Here is a 16,300-nt window from a genome sequence, read left to right on the forward strand (position 1 = left end):
CGCAGAAGGGAGGAAGAAGGTGCCAGCGGAAATGTCCTAGACCCAACCATTTTTGGCAGGCTATCGGTAACTAGACGAGAGGCACCGAAATCCTGGTATATAGCGGCCCGAGGGGTTGTATTCGGTTCTACCGATTTCCCAAATATGGCGGATTGTCCGGGTTGTTTTTTCCACCGAAAACATGCGTTTATTTTGCGGATTTGGCCGATATGGGGGATCTGTTAGAGATTCTCTTTTTGACAAAGAGGTTAATCTGAGGGTTTTTTTTACTCATTTATTTGTTCTTTTCGATAAAGAGGTTAAACTGAACCATAGATTAACAACAACGAACTCTGTTCGTATAGATCAGATGTTGATCGGGCTTTCGTTTTTTCTCAGCGCCAGCGAGCATCTTCTAACTGCCGCAGAACACCAGTGTGAGGATAGGAAACCACAGACGGAGAATGAAGAAAAAGCAAACGATGCAAGCGGGTGAAAATCAATGGATCCAATAATTATGTAACGGAGGGAGTATATGCAACAGCAAAAATAAACTCGGCCGCGGCACGCCTCAAGAGTCAAAAGCAAAAGAGACAGCTACAGGAGGAGCTGGGTTTGAAACAAAAATAAGCACCACCGAAGAGATGAAGCCACACGTCGCTCATTCGAGAGCCCGGCACGACCGGCGCCTGTGGCTCACAGTCACAGCTCACTCGAGAGCACAGCCCAGTGTGTTCCTGCCGCCAGGCATGTGTTGATTGTCACATCATTATTTTTCTTTTTCTTTTTGCAAATACCAGAACTTTGAATTTCAAGGTTGGCACTCTCTCTTTCCAGATTTATATGCCTCTGTTTGGAAATTTTGGTAACCAAGACAAAGAGCACGTGTTTTTGGACAAGTTCTCGATTTTTGTTTTGGCCGGTAGAATTGGAACTTACCAGGGTTGCAATCAACACACATATTTTGGTGATAGTATACAAATCGGAAACAAGCTAGCAGTAACTACAAATTAGAAACAAGAAAAGGAAAGGAAAAAGAAATCAGTAGCACTAGTACGTGCTACTAGTATGCGACGGAAACGGTAGGACGTGCTGGGTGCGCCCGTGAGACGTCGCCGAACGCGGACTCGACGTCTCTGCGCAGTTGTTCACATTGCTCACGTGTCTCTTTGTATATGCCCGAGACACGCACGTCGATCTGCTGGAGGGCTAACAGGTTGTGGATGCCGACCGGCGTCGCGCCGCCCCAGCGCCCCAACCCGAACCAGAGAGCGAGCGTCCGTAGCTTGGGCATAGCTCCTGCCTCGAAGCGTAGGAATTCCGTGGCATCTTTATAAGAGGTGAACTCTACGCGCTCCAGAGCCGGGAATAGTCCCGTGCCCACCACCACCTTGTCTTGAGGGATATCCACTACACGGAAGAAGGCATGGACGAGCGAGGGAAGCATTCCAGGAACACGAACGTCCTCCGACGAGAATTGAACAGTGAGTAGATAGAGGGCCTGGAGGCAGCGGAGACCACCGATCCATTGGGGCACTCTTAAGAACTGCCACCATGTCAGATCCAGTACCTCGATGCGGGGAAGAGGATGATCCGGTAATGACTCCAGCTGGTCGTCGTAGCCTTCACGCTCGCAACAGAGACGGAGGCGCTTGAGGCCACGGAGCTTTCCAACGGAGGAGACCAAAGCATCCACGCCATCCTCCGTTAAATCGCATCCGTACGACGTGTACAGCTCCAACTCCCTTAGAGTGGTCAGCTCGCCCAGTCCCTTGATATCCTCCACCGAGCTCTCCCCCATGCCAGAACAATTCAGGGTGCGGATGGATTTCATGTTCCGGGTCCCTTCAGGCAGCCCAGTCTCATACGGCAGGATCAGACGGAACAAATTGGGCAAGCAAACCACATCTGACGGAAAGCTTTGTACTGAGTCGCAGGATATCTCCAGAGTCTCCAGATGAACAAGCCCTTTAACTTCAACAGGGAGATCTATATCCACCCCCCCTCCCGCTGAAACCTTCAAATACCTCAACAGAAACAAGTGACCGATACCAGTGAGGTCGATTGTTATGTCCCAATATTCTGGAAACTCGAACACTAGCACCCGGAGATACTTAAACCGACAAAGAGGAGGTGTGTACTTGGAATCTCCGAACCTTGCATATGATCGAACCTGTGACAGACCAGTAGCAGGTACGGTCAAACCTGGTATTGCGGCGCCACCTGCGCTCAAGTTCAGGGATAATCGACGCACCTTGTAGTTGCCCCCATGCATTCTTTCCATCTCTTCATAGCCGTGTGCTGCACTCAGAAAGTTGTTCTCGGTACACTTGCTTAAAATCAAATCAAGCATCAGATCGTGCACTCTGCAAGAATGCACCTCTCCGTACATGTTTTCTTCACCAGGCTGAATCATGCTTCTGTTGATAAGCTCGTTGAAATAACTTTTGGCAACTTCCTCCAAATCTGCCCCATCAGGACCACTGACAAAGCCTTCGGCTACCCATTGTCGAGTCAGATCAACCCTCATGATCTCGCGGTCCTCAGGATACATACCGAGATACAGAAAACATGCCCGGAGACGGAGAGGAAGATTAAGGTAACTAAGGTTTAATATATTTTTCATCCCTTCCAAGGTGGGATATGCAGCAAAATTTGTTCCCAGAGAATCCTTTATGCTTTCCCAGTCACTCCTTGATCTTGCTTGGCGACTGCCTAATAGGCTTGCTATAGTGATAATTGCAAGTGGCAATCCACCACACTTCTTTAAAATCTGAGCTGAAACTTCTTGAAATTGAGGTGGACAAGCATCTTCAGACCTGAATACTCTACTGAAGAATAACCTCTTCGAGTCTTCATTGACAAGTGGCTTCATTCTATAAATGTATCCATGATGATCATGGCATGCCCCACAAGCGACATCATCCAATCGCGTGGTAACTATTACTATACCCCCATTACCGCCTTCTGCGAAGACACAACTAATAGTATCCCAGGCAGACTGATCCCACAAGTCATCAACTACAATAAGGTACCTGTTGAATTATTAACGTTGCTTAGATATGTTAGGAAATAAAAACGTTATAGTAACATACATATCATATTTGATAAAAATGATGGCATACAATTTACAAAAAATGAAGAAGAGAAATACACAAAAGGTCCAGCAAAAAGGGAGCCACCTTGCTCTTAATTTGATGGACCTATAAAAAGTAAGGCCTCCTACTGATACCACGAAGCCAGGATACGCACACGCAAAGTCTCTTGCCTCAAGATGAAGTCGATCTAGTGGTTCCGCAAGGGTACCATATATGAAGCATTTCTACGGCTTAGTCAAAGTAATAGCTTTGTTTTGGAAGGATAGATGTGGTCCGTGTTCCATCTAGATATTTAGTGTCAACCTCGTGAGTAACTACTAAAGTCAAAACAGAAGCCAAAAAGATTGGTCACAATAGCTCATTTTAAGGTTATCACCTATCAATAGCCGGATGACGGGTTTAATAAACTGAATTAGTATTGAACATGTTCGTAGGCTTTTTCTATAAAGAATTTGATTTAGGACAAAGCTATAACAGCGATCTTATGATTTGGAACAAGGAGTACCTCTTATTTTTTAGATGTTCTCTAAGACGGTCGATGATGTCCGGCACCTCGTGAGCACGACGAGACTCCTCCACCCCAAGCTTCAACTCTAGGCCACTGAGAAGGCTTGTCATGTCAGGCCTTTGAGAAACTGAAACAAATGCCGTGCATCCAAACTGGCCCTGGCCTCTGATCTTATCATACACTTGTTTGGCAAGTGTAGTTTTTCCTAGGCCTCCGAATCCCACAATGGAAACCACATTAAGCTTTCTCACACTGGCAGTCAACCAGTTGACAATTTCTTCCCTTGGGCCATCAATACCCACAAGACCCGCCGCCTCTTTGTATATCGCCGGGACCCGGGGATCGACAGGAACGGCGCCGGAGGCAGGGTTGATATATTCATCAATCTTGTACCTCAGTCGCCGTTCGTTCGCCTTGAGTGCAAGACCCTTGAGCTCCTCGATCCGGTCAGCGATCTTATGACGCCTCCCCAGCCTCCTAAGACGCTGCGCCGTCTTCCTAACGAAGCCCACCTTGGCATCCGCAACGCCAACGCCAAGGTCATGAATGAAGTCATCGATGCAGTTTTCCATGTCATACGACATCTCCCTGACATGGTCCCTCCAGTCCTTGGCCAAGGGATCGGGTTCGTCCATGAGCTCCAGTTTGTCGAGGAGAGCTTTCATGGCGCTGAGCTCATCCTTGAGGAACGAGGCCTGCTTCCTCACGCCTGTGAGCTTCTTGTATTCCTCCCCGAGCAGCGCGGTGAGCTTGCCCAGGAGCGGGTTCATCACCCCGCTGGTCGCGCTCACGATTTCTGCTGCCATCTCGCTCCAGAGTAACCTCACTCGCCAAGTAGCTAGCTAGTGGTTTGTTCGCTGCGAGAGTCTAAGCAAGTGAATCTGGCTGCTGAGGAGGAGTGCTGCGCAGCTCTCGCCGGTGCTATCTATACAAGTGCAACTACTGCCTCGCGTGGTGGTGGAGCTGTCGTTGGTGATGTTGGGGAGCAGGCAAGCCCCACTACTGCAGTTATGAATCAACCACTGGCCACTGCTATGAATTATTGTCCTCCATCCATCTCATGGTCACCACCTCAACAAGTAGCTAGCCAGTGGTATGTTCGCTGCGAGACTGCAAGCAAAGGAATCTGGCTGCTGTGGAGAGCTGCCAAGCTCTCGCCGGTGCTACCCGTACAGTACTGGCTACTGCATACTACTGACCTTTTATATTAAGTTAGTATAAATTTTATGCTAGGTGTGACATTTTTTACGAAGCAGAGAAAATGGCAACCAATGCGAGCTGTCGTCGGTGATGTTAATTACGACGGACAGGCAAGACCCACTACTGCAATTATGAATCAACAACTGCTATCGATTATTGTCCTCCATCTCTCACGGTCACCAAGGTACAGGCCATGTCGGACACTGTTAGCCCACTTTTTTACTCCATCGTGGCTATCAATTTGCCCGGCCATTATTGCTTCTCACTGTTCCTCTCGACCAAACTGCAGACCTTGGATCCAAGTATATACTGCAAATTGTTTTGTGCTAGGATTTTAACTGGTTCAAGTTTATTGCAAATCTTCGTACTAGAATTTTTCCTAGTTCAACTCTAGTGCTAACTTTTTTTCTTATTAGAAGTTTTCATGGTCGAACTCTAGTGCAAATTATTTTGTACTAAGATTTCGGATTTAAACTACTTCATGTTTATTTCAAATTCTTTGTTCTAGTTTTCGACTAGTTCAACTCTATGGCGCAAATTCTTTGTGCTACTTGATTTTTCCCGGTTCAACTCTAGTGCAAGTACTCTGGGCTAGGATTGTTTTTCTTAGTTCAACTCTAGTGCATTTTTTTGGAAAAAATTCCTAGTCTACTTTAGTGCGAATTCTTTTGCTAGGTTTTTGACCGGATAAATTCTAATGCAAAAAATGTGAATTAGGATTTTTTAGTTTAACTCTAGTGCAAATTTGTACTTACTAGATTTTTGACCAGCTCAATTCTAGAGCAAAAATCTTGAACCAGGATTTTTCTACTAGTACAAGTCCACTGCAAATGTTTTGCACTACAAGTATTGGTAGTTCAACTCAAATGCAATAAAATTAGACCAAACCAGATGCATATACATGCCATGCACTAGCTGCTTCGAGTGTACTAGTGAAAATTAACTTGCATAACAGCATGTACAATTTCAGTGAGAACAACAAATCATCGAGGCATCAGAAATCAAAAGTGCGTCACAGCAATGTACTAAGTAACAGCAGCAGAATCCTCACCTTCCGTCCACAGATCTCTCACAGACCTCTTGCCTGCAGCAGCTCGCGGTTCTCCGTGGACGCGCGACAGCAGGGGGCAGCTAGCCTGGATCACTAGAGGTAAGAAGAAGAAGCGACGGAAGGTTATTTAGGTCCAAATTTTTTACATAATATAATGGGTATCGATGAACATTACAGATGTGACGGCATTTATCTGAACCGACAAACAAACAAAAAAAAAGAAGCCAAATGGCGTTTTTCAATTTTTCTTTTCCTTGCTATCGAACTTTTAAGAATAACTAGCAAAAAGATATGAATAAACCCTTCACTTCTTGCTTGAAGGTACCAGAATAGAACCAGAGAGACGGACAACAACCAAGTAGAGCTAGCTAGTGGAGTACTATGTTCGCTGCGAGAGTGTAAGCAAATGAGTCTGGCTGCTGTAGTTACTAGTGCACAGCTACTAGTGCAAGCTGTGGCTGGTGATGTTAGTTATTACGACGGACAAATGACGATGGTAGCTGCATGGATGCAGAGCAGACAAGCCCCATTACTGCAATTATGAATCAACCACTGCTATCAATTCCATCACCAACTCACCACCTACCGCGTGAACGTGATCCTCTGCACTACTTTGCTCAGGGAATTTCCGAAACGAAAAGTAAGCATTACTTTGTGCAACTTGCTTAATAATCTTAATTGCTTGAGATGACCTGACCTACTCTTTAGTTGATCAGATAATACCCCAGTATATAATTTACCGTGCTGCTATTTGTTGCTCGTTGTTTGAATCCAGCTCCGGTTGCATATACTGTATATACTCCTTTTGCTGGGCAACAAGCAATGGCTCTCTCCGGGGTAAAAAGCACAACTGGGCAACAAGAAAAAGGTGAACATGAGTAGCCTCCGTAAGATAAACAGCTCGATTTTTGGTGAATTTCATTTCGTCAAAAATTAAACAGAACACCATCCTAGTACCCACAGCTGCGATAAAACTGGACCAAACCAGAGGCATATGCACGCTGTGCACTGGCTACTTCGAATGTACTAGTGAAAATTAACTTGCATAACAGTATGTGCAATTTCAGTGAGAACAACAAATCATCCAGGCATCAGAAATCGATAGTAACAGCAGCAGACAGAATCCTCACCTTACGTCCACAGATCTCACGGACCTTGCCTGCAGCAGCTCGCGGTTCTACGTGGATGCCGCGACAGCACGGGGCAGCTAACCTGGATCACCGCCGCCGTCCAGCCATCAAATCCGTCACGATGAGGCCGTCGCCTGCCCCCGCCGGAGCTCGGAGGGTGGCGGCGGGCATCCATACGACGCAGTCGGCGACCACGAGCAGCCTGGAAAGCTCGGATCCAGGTCCTGATGACCCGGCGACTGGAGGTGGAGGGCAAGCGGTGGAGGCGGTGAGGCACAGGACGCGAGGGGCGCCGAAGCAGCGGGAGGTGTCAAGTGGGGACTATGTAGCACATCTGGAACCATATAAACCATGCAACAGAATGATCATATATTTTGAAGGGAAAGATTAGGTACATCGGATCACAATGGTGCGAGCCCAAAAATAAACAAAACACCCTGCGCATCAAATCAGCCGATAACTGATCCACATTCCCTGTAATCAAATCCTGGCAATCAAATTTCCAACAAAGTTGCTTCCAAAATGGGCAGATTTCAAATCCCCCAAAATGAGAACAGCCCCTCTCCGGCTCTCCACCCGCCCGGCCACCCCGATGGCGCCGCCGCCAACCTCCCACCCAGACCCACGAGCACCGCCGGAACCGCCGTTCTTTCAAGTCCCGGACGAGCTCCTCCAGGAAATCTTCCTCCGTCTTCCCACGGCCGCCGACCTCGCCCGCGCCTCCACGGCCTGAACCGCCTTCCGCCGCGTCATCGCCGACCACAAGTTCCTCCGCTGCTACCGCGCCCTCCACCCACCGCCCCTCGTCGGCGTCATAGGCAAGTACTTTATACCAGCGCAGCCGCCGCACCCCTCCGCTGCCGCCGCCCGCGCCTTCGCTGGCTTCGACTTCTCCTGCTCCTCCTTCCTCCCCTCCACCGCCGGCCGCAGGTGGAGTCGACTTGATTTCTTCGAAGGGCGAGCCCTCCTCGCCGGCGGCCCGGTCAAAGAAGGCAAAAGTGGCATCCGGATCTTCGCGGAGCATGAGGGGTCCGACTTACAGTACAGCGAATTTTTGGTCAGGGACCTCGCTGTGTGCGACCCTGTGCACCGCCGCTACGTGCTGCTGCCTGCCGTCCCCGCCGATCTAACCGCGTTGATCCATAAACCAGACTTCCTGGACATGAAGACTTTCCTTGCTCCCGGCGAGGATGGCGGTGACCCCTTATCATTTAGAGTGATGTGCATGGCGCAACACCGAAACAAACTGGTTCTCCTCATCTTCTCGTCGGGTGGACAATGGCGTGCTCTTACGTTTGACCGGTCGAATGCTCAGGCATTAGCTTCACTTTTACAATGTAAGCCTTGCTTGTCAGATCGTCAATACGTCCATGGACACTTTTATTGGCCATTGCGTTTCCCGAATAAGCTGCTTGCGCTTGATGTGCACGTGATGGAGTTCTCTGCTATTGACCTCCCACCAGAAGAGCAAAATAGCCGTTTTGTCATTGTCGAGGCAGCAGAAGGAATGCTTGGAATGCTCAGTATATGCGATCGTGATGACAGTGAAGATGACGCATATTCGCTCACGTATTCCGTTCTGAGAAATAACCAATGGCAGTCGGAGAAGGTCATCCCATTGCCGATAATGCGTCGGTATCTGATGGGTGTAGCTGGGGATACCTGCTTTTAGAAACGCTGTACACCACATCTTCAGAAGAGCAGCTAAATATTGGGTATTTTTCGGTGGACATCAAGACGTTGCTGGTTGAGTTGTTCGCTGGGCTTAGCGAAGCCATCTTTCCTGGTCGACTATATGCTGGTTTCCCACCTTCATTGTGTGCACCAACTCTATAAAGTGGTGAGCATATGATCCTATTCTTTCCTTACTCGTATTTAATTTGGTCCCAATATGTTGTAGCAAAGTAATATGTTGCAGCTTTTTTTCCGCTGATAATGTACCTTGCCACTCTGCTTATTTATTACTTTTGCTTTTGTTTCCCTGGTCAGAATGTATTTAATCAGGTTCCTTATGTTGTTGTATGATATCCTTTCTGCATCTACGCCCTTCTAGCCTCATTCTTGCTCCTCTGCATCTTCCTCTTCAAGCTCCTCAGCTCTTACATCTGCGTAACTTTGTTTCCTTCATTGACACCTCTTTTAGCCTTATTCTTGTCTCCTCTGTATCTGCATGTTCAAGCTTCTCAGCTTTTGTATCTGCATAACCTTGTTTTCCTTCTTTGAATAAATTGGTTTCTTCAATGCTCAGCGTAGCACACTAGCACATCTTATCGTATAAAATCTTGGTTGCTTAAATCATATGCACACATGGAAACTTCAGCCTGTGGCTTCGTGCCGTATGCACATCAGGATGTTTGCAAAGGACATATTTGGATTCTTGTTTCCTGATTTTTAGGTCACTGTGCAATGTGATAGGTATCTCCTTGTTATATCTGGTGTCAACTTCTTGCATCACATGCAGCCATTGATCTATCTGATGCTTGTTAACATTCAATGCTTCTTAATCATATTTGGTAATTCCTTTTGGTGCCTTCTTCACATGGAAAATTCATGTTGTTTCATCTACGCACAGATGCTGATGCCATGTCAAAAAAGAGTTGATTCCGCTGAGCGCATTGTGGCCTTGGAAGAGAAAGTGGTGCATGGATTGGACGTGCCTCTACTTCATAGTTTATATATCTGCTTGTTTCAGTGAGCTATGATGTGTGTGCCGTGCTATCCTCACGTACAATTTTTTTTCTTTCCAGTTACAACATTTGAAGTGTATTCCAATTTCTGAACTTTTAGGTACTGGCTATTTGCAAACCATTGAATCTCTGAATATTTTTTGTTACTGCAATGTTGAATTGGTGTGCTCTGCTTAAAGTGCGTGTTTGTTGATGCAGTGAACTCCTGCAATGACAGTTGACAGGGTCTAAATGAAACAATGTTTCTTTTTTCTCTAAAGAAACAAGGTTACTGAATAAAACGTTTTGACTGGGTTACCAAATATTTCCTCCGTCCCATATTAAGTGTCTCAAATTTGCCTAAATATGGATGTATTTATGACTAAAAAGCGTCTAGATTCATGTAATATTTCGACATTTGATATGTGACGGAGGGAGTACAAAGCCGTCCTTCCTTTATTTACCATCCATGAGCCATGGATGCCTAGTTTATTCTGAAAACTGACAGTGACAAAGCACTGATGGAAATCAGCTGACAGCCAAAATCGATAACACAAACTGTACATCAATCGTTTTCTTTTATATATTTTGCGAAGAAAACTGTACAACAATCCTAAAAGTGCCGATGAGGATGTTGGGCAAGTTTTCAGTTCATGCAATTAATATATTATGCGGCTAGGAAGCAAAAGGTCTTCGATAATGAATTGCAAAAAATGGTGGGAACTGCACGGGAGGACCGTAAGAATATCGGCGCTGTTATTTCTGCAGATACCAAGAAAGGAAATTATAATTATTTATTTTCTCTTCCAGGGAAATATCGACAATATTATGTATTTTTATTGACCTGCAATATTATGATACGATGCTCATCGGTGGCTGCATTTGGTTCGAGTCAAAGTCAGCTATCAGTTACTCTTCTTCATATTACAAATAGACTAGAACCTAGGGATTAGCGACATGTTTTCTGATGACCTATGTTGTCTGAAGGTTTATCTATATGATATGCAGTCAGATCGCTGAAAAGTCTTCAGTTTGAAAATGGATTCCTATTTTTTTGAAAAAGAAGACATACCCTTCCGCCTCTACATGCACAGAACCGTAGCAGGCATCAAGACCAAACAGATCGTCTTAACAACAAAAGAATACAATGTTCTTTATAAATAAATTAGGATTGGAGGATTAGTTATGTTTTTCGATGACCTATGTTTGTGTAAATATTTATGTATATGTATATGATGCAATCGGATCACCGAAAAGATCTCTGACTAACTGTCGGAACATGAAAGGTAGTTTGAAAACGGATTCCTATTTGAAGAGTGCAGTTGCAACTTGTTGGATTTTGTAGATCCTTCTAAGGCCCTCAATACCCATATATCAAACATGTTTTTACTAATTTTTACAGTGTGATGTGTTGCTATTCATGGATTAGCTGGACCTACCTTTTTTCCCTTCATGAATCATGAGATCAATATCGAGAATGCAGTTCATCCAACGAAAAACAAAACTCCGACATAATTATACAACTCTGACGCAATATGGCCCAAATAAGTACAAAAATTGAAATGAATCGTACCAGTATATACCGAGATTTATTACTCATTTTTTGTACTTGTTATTAAAATTTCAAATTACTCGTTCAATTTCAGTCAAGAGAATGAAAGGTAGTACTCCAATAAGAACTACAGTATTTTAACAGGGTGACCGGATGCCGATCGACTCGATCGGAAGGATGCCGACTCAGGCAAAGTTTAATTTATCCTTACCATAGAGCCCCTGTTAACTAGGCGATGTATATACGTACGTGTGTGCACAAGTCAACTTGACCGGGAAAAATAATTCCCGGTATACGCTGATGGGCGACTGCTACAATAACATGACCTGACCACATGAACTTGGGCAACTTATACATACATTTTCAAACTCTTAATAGACGACTTCTTAATAGAAAACCCGGAAAAACAAACATTGCATATGTACGAGGAAGCAAAACTCTGTACAAAATACACTCCAATATCTTCTTGTTTGAATGGTCTTTGGTCTAAAGGAAAGAAAGGTTCCTATTTTGCAGTGTCACGCCGCTCGTCACGGAGCAAAAAGTCCACTCATCAGACCCTATACTACATGATTGCACGAACATTTATTGGTTAATCTTGGCGTGGGTCTACAAGGTAATGACCTGTCAAAAAAAATACATTTACAAGAAGTCAGATACTCAGGTTGCAGTACAGGCCAGTACTATAAATAACCCCATGGGATTAAGGAGCTGCATGCATTCTACCAGCGGATTCCTCCGCGCCAACCTTCACCGTTTGCTATATAGCTTGCCACAAAGAAAGGAGATCGAGATGGCCAGAATCGTGAGCACGACGGCGGGGATGATGAAACCCCTCGTCGGCAAGCTCGCGATGCTGATGGGCGACGACTACAATATGCTCACCGGGATGAGGACGCAGGTGTCCTTCCTCGAGAAAGAGCTCAGCGCCATGAGCGCCGCCCTGGAGAAGATGGAGCTCATGGACGACGAACACTTCGACCCGCAGGCCAAGAACTGGAGGGACCATGTCAGGGAGATGTCCTATGACATGGAGGACTGCGTCGACGACTTCATGAGAGACCTCGGATCTGCCAACGCCACTTCTTCAGGCTTCGTCCAGAAGATCACCCAGTTCTTCCAGACAATGTGGGCATCTTACCAGATCGGCCGCCGGATCGAGGAGCTCAAGGTCCTCGCGCTTGAGGCGAATGAACGGCGCCTGAGGTACAAGATTGATGATTATATCAATTCTGCCTCCGGCGTCGTTCCCATCGATCCCCGGATCTCGGCGATCTACCAGGAGGCGGCAGGTCTTGTGGGTATCGATGGCCCAAGGGAAGAACTTGTCGGCTGGTTGAAAGATTCAAGCAGAAAACTCAAGGTGGTGTCTATTGTGGGGTTTGGAGGTCTGGGGAAAACCACGCTTGCCAAACAAGTGTATGATGAGATCCGAGGGCAGTTTGGCTGCAAGGCGTTTGTTCCGGTTTCTCAAAGACCTGATATGACAAGCCTCCTCACTGGCCTGCAATTGAAGCTTGGGATGGAGGAGTCTTCTCGTGTTCATGAGCTGCAAGACATCATTGACAATCTTAGAAAATATCTCACAAATAAGAGGTACTACTCATTCACTTCTTCCTTGTGCAAAGTTATGTTAGTTTTGAATAACTGTGTGATTCGTTCAACGTTCAACCTACTACTATATAGTCGTGCTTGTTAACTTAATTGTAACCTTCTTGTTAGATCAAACTTACATCTGGGTTTCCTGTCTACATGTATAGATTCATGCAAACAGCTTATATAGTTATGTACTTTAAAAAAAAGCTTATATAGTTATGTGACATATGGTAGAAATCATATGTTTTGATGATGTTAATTTATTTTTTCAAATATTTTCATGATGTTTTGAATGGTGAATTGGTGCACAACATGCCCTCCTGTTCTATCTATGAGTAGAGTGTGGCCCAGGGCAAACTGCTGCAACAAAGAGGACGATCCATCATAAGTTTAACCGTCTTAATTAGTTTTTCCTTTTAGAACAACTCATACAGTTTTCTTTGACTGAAAATATAATACATATAATTAATTATAATATATCGTAGAAGTCAACTTATTCGATTTACCCAAATAAAGAAGATAAAAATCCAAGTAATGTTGCCTAAGCGAAGCATTATTTCTAAGCTAAAAAAAACTTCACTATTACCGATCTTGTTAACATGTCACCTATGTTGTTAATTGGATGTTAAATATCTAAATATATATGTGCCTGCTAATTTACAGATGTACTCCCTCCGTCCCATATTAACTGACGAAATATTACATGTACCTAGATGTTTTTTTAATATAAATACATTCATATTTGGGTAAATTTGAGTCACTTAATATGGGACGGAGGGAGTAGCAGATATGTTTTACATTCTTTTCATGTGATTTAAAGAGTTTTGATACTTCAGTCGCAATTTAAAATCATATAGCCTATGCTGCAATATTAACTTCTGCATATAATACAACAGGTACCTTATTGTAGTTGACGACCTGTGGGATCACTCTGCATGGAACGCAATTAGTTGTGCCTTTCCAGAGAATGGTACAGGGAGTAGAATAATAGTGACCACACGAGTAGAAGATGTTGCTCGTGGGGCTTGTTTCAATCACCGTGAGTGCATTTATAGAATGAAGCCACTCAAAGAGGAGGAGTCAAGAAGGTTATTCTTTAATAGAGTATTTGGGTCCGAAGATGCCTGCCCACAGCAATTTGAAGAAATCTCGGATGAAATTCTGAAGAAGTGTGGTGGACTGCCACTTGCAATCATCACTATAGCTAGTCTGTTAGCCAGTCATCAAGCAGGATCAAGAAGCGACTGGGAGAGCATCAGGAATTCTCTGGGTGCCAAGTTTGCCACAAAACCCACACTGGAAGAGATGAGGAGTATACTAAACCTTAGCTACATGCATATTCCTCTTCATCTTCGTGTATGTTTTCTATACCTTGGTATGTATCCAGAGGACCATGAGATCAACAGGGATGATCTGGTTCGGCAATGGATAGCAGAAGGCTTCGTCAATCATTTGCATGGATCAGATTTGGAGGATGTTGGTAAGAGCTATTTCAATGAGCTTATCAACAGAAGCATGATTCAATCTGGTTCAATCAAGTATGGGGAGGTTGTGTCATGCAGGGTGCACGATATGATGCTTGACTTGATCCTAAGCAAGTGTGCAGAAGATAATTTTATATGCGTGGCATATAATTCTGAAGATGTGGCGAGAATGCATGGTTCGGAGTACAAGGTCCGTCGGCTGTCCTTGGGATCTAGTTCTGGGGATGCAACATCAAGGGCCATTGATACAAGCATGTCACAAGTCAGATCATTCTCCCGGTTTGGAGAGTCCAAGTATGCACCTCCTCTCACACGGTTTAAGCATCTCCGGATGCTTCTCTTCAAGATCCCATACAAGAGGAACATGATCGTGGACCTCACTGCTATCGGACAATTGTTCCAACTGAGGTATCTACATGTTTCAGCAGAATCAGGCTGCATAGAGCTCCCTGCTGAAGTTCGAGGGCTTGTTAATCTGGAGACACTGGAGATATATGCCCGATTGGAGGGGAGCCTCCCGTCAGATATCTATCTCTTGTCTCGCTTGACCCGTCTGATTCTTCCATACCGTGTGAAGCTGCCTGAAAGGCTCAAGAACATGAAATCACTGCACACCCTGTGTTGTTCTAACACCTGGGAGAGCTCTCTGGAGGACCTCAAGGGCCTCGGCGAGCTGCCCAACATAAGGGAGCTGTCGATGTGCACTTACCAGCGGGACATGGTGGACGGAGCCGTCGACGCTTTGCTCTACTCCGTTGGAAGCCTCCGGAAGCTCAGATCCCTCAGCCTCAACTGCAGGTTCTCCGTAAATTATGATGAAGCCAGGCACACGATAACCAACCCTCCCCCATTCATCGAGAAGCTGATCCTCCGAGGACGGAGGTTCAACAGGGTTCCCAGGTTCATCGGTGAACTTCGTTTTCTCCGCAGCGTGTCTATGCACGTCGTGCAGTTCCCGACTGATGAGGTTCATGTCGTTGGGAACCTGTCCTCCCTTGTCAAGCTCCGGATCTGGGATATGCATGTCCCCGAAGACGGGGCTGCTGTAATCGGCGCAGGGCTGTTCCCCGCCCTGGAGGTTCTTGTGCTCGTCTCTGACGATGATGATGTCACGGCTTGCATGAAGTTCGAGGCAGCAGGGGTGATGCCCAGCCTGCGACGGCTCACTCTGAGGTTATGTCATAGCTGGCGCGGTGCTGCACCGGTCGGCCTGGAGCACCTGTTGGCCCTCGAGCAGATCCGTTTGGAGATCAGCTCATCCGTCCATGAGCACCATAGTCTTGCTGAGTCTACCTTCAGGATCGCCGCAGAAGCGCACCCGAGACATCCTTCAGTTATGATTAATGTCTTGTGATGAACCGGCCTGCTTTGTAAGTTAAATTAAATAGTGTCCCTCCCAGGACGGACAAGGACCCAGGGTCCAAGTCCACTTAGTTATTTTAAGTATCTGAGAGTCTGGGTTTGGAGATAGAAAGGTTTCGTCCCGTAGAAGGTTTTCCCTACTGTTTTCAAATCTTATATCTATATATATATTTCAGAGTTTGTAATTATTTGGTCATATCTGAATCTTGGCTACCTGGATACAGTTCCTGCATGATCTGAATAATTATTTGTAATGTGTTCCATCAAACACACTTAGAACCTGTTTGGGAGACTCAGTATTTGTTGGTACAATTTTGGTATGAATACTAAAACTTCACCAATGAATACCAATCTTCCAAACAGCCCCTAAAGGTGTATAACAGATTCAGTTTCAGTTGCTGATATGAGCACACGCAATTGTTTGCTAACATAAACACCTCAGCATACACTAGTTTACATTTCAAAGGACTTTACGAGCTTTTAACCAAGTGATTACGTGAACAAGATCATGTGGAAACTGTATTCAGGTAGCCAAAAGATTCAGGTACGACCAACTCTGGCATTTTCAATTACAGGGTGTGCTGAGCAACTAAAAAATAAACAAAATTCATGCTTGGCAAATACAAGGAAGTAAAAGAAGTAAAAATTCAAGGCACGATTTAAGTTACAAAGGA

At 45.2% G+C, this 16,300-nt stretch overlaps 2 protein-coding genes, 1 long non-coding RNA gene and 1 pseudogene across 3 annotated transcripts; 2 read left to right on the forward strand and 2 right to left on the reverse strand.

Annotated features, from left to right (window-relative positions):
• Positions 1-867: 867 nt before the first annotated feature.
• On the reverse strand, positions 868-5,807 carry LOC100825929 (disease resistance protein RPP13). Its single transcript, XM_003570884.4, has 2 exons — positions 3,583-5,807; positions 868-3,014 (listed from the first exon to the last, which is right to left on the reverse strand). The coding sequence occupies exons 1-2, from the start codon at positions 4,389-4,391 to the stop codon at positions 1,043-1,045; spliced, it is 2,781 nt and encodes a 926-aa protein (XP_003570932.1). The 5' UTR covers positions 4,392-5,807; the 3' UTR covers positions 868-1,042.
• A 1,483-nt stretch (positions 5,808-7,290) lies between these two features.
• On the forward strand, positions 7,291-9,831 carry LOC100826242 (annotated as a pseudogene).
• A 1,747-nt stretch (positions 9,832-11,578) lies between these two features.
• On the reverse strand, positions 11,579-12,212 carry LOC112271547. The gene is made up of 2 exons (XR_002964656.1): positions 12,070-12,212; positions 11,579-11,808 (listed from the first exon to the last, which is right to left on the reverse strand). It is a non-coding gene; the product is annotated as an uncharacterized LOC112271547 (long non-coding RNA).
• Positions 11,767-15,824, forward strand: LOC100826554 (putative disease resistance RPP13-like protein 3). Its single transcript, XM_010235513.3, has 2 exons — positions 11,767-12,780; positions 13,677-15,824. Exons 1-2 carry the CDS (start codon positions 11,804-11,806, stop codon positions 15,616-15,618), a joined length of 2,919 nt encoding a protein of 972 aa, XP_010233815.3. The 5' UTR covers positions 11,767-11,803; the 3' UTR covers positions 15,619-15,824.
• The last annotated feature ends 476 nt before the right edge of the window (positions 15,825-16,300 follow it).

The sequence above is a fragment of the Brachypodium distachyon genome, chromosome 3 (genome assembly GCF_000005505.3).
Source record: "Brachypodium distachyon strain Bd21 chromosome 3, Brachypodium_distachyon_v3.0, whole genome shotgun sequence".
In the NCBI taxonomy this organism is placed as follows: domain Eukaryota; kingdom Viridiplantae; phylum Streptophyta; class Magnoliopsida; order Poales; family Poaceae; genus Brachypodium; species Brachypodium distachyon.

Coding starts and splice junctions, on each gene's coding strand:
- LOC100826554 (XM_010235513.3), top strand. CDS start 11,804: ATGACCTGTCAAAAAAAATACATTTACAAGAAGTCAGATACTCAGGTT. Junction 12,781..13,676: donor AAATATCTCACAAATAAGAG/GTACTACTCATT, acceptor ATAATACAACAG/GTACCTTATTGTAGTTGACG.
- LOC100825929 (XM_003570884.4), bottom strand. CDS start 4,391: ATGGCAGCAGAAATCGTGAGCGCGACCAGCGGGGTGATGAACCCGCTC. Junction 3,015..3,582: donor GAACATCTAAAAAATAAGAG/GTACTCCTTGTT, acceptor ATAATTCAACAG/GTACCTTATTGTAGTTGATG.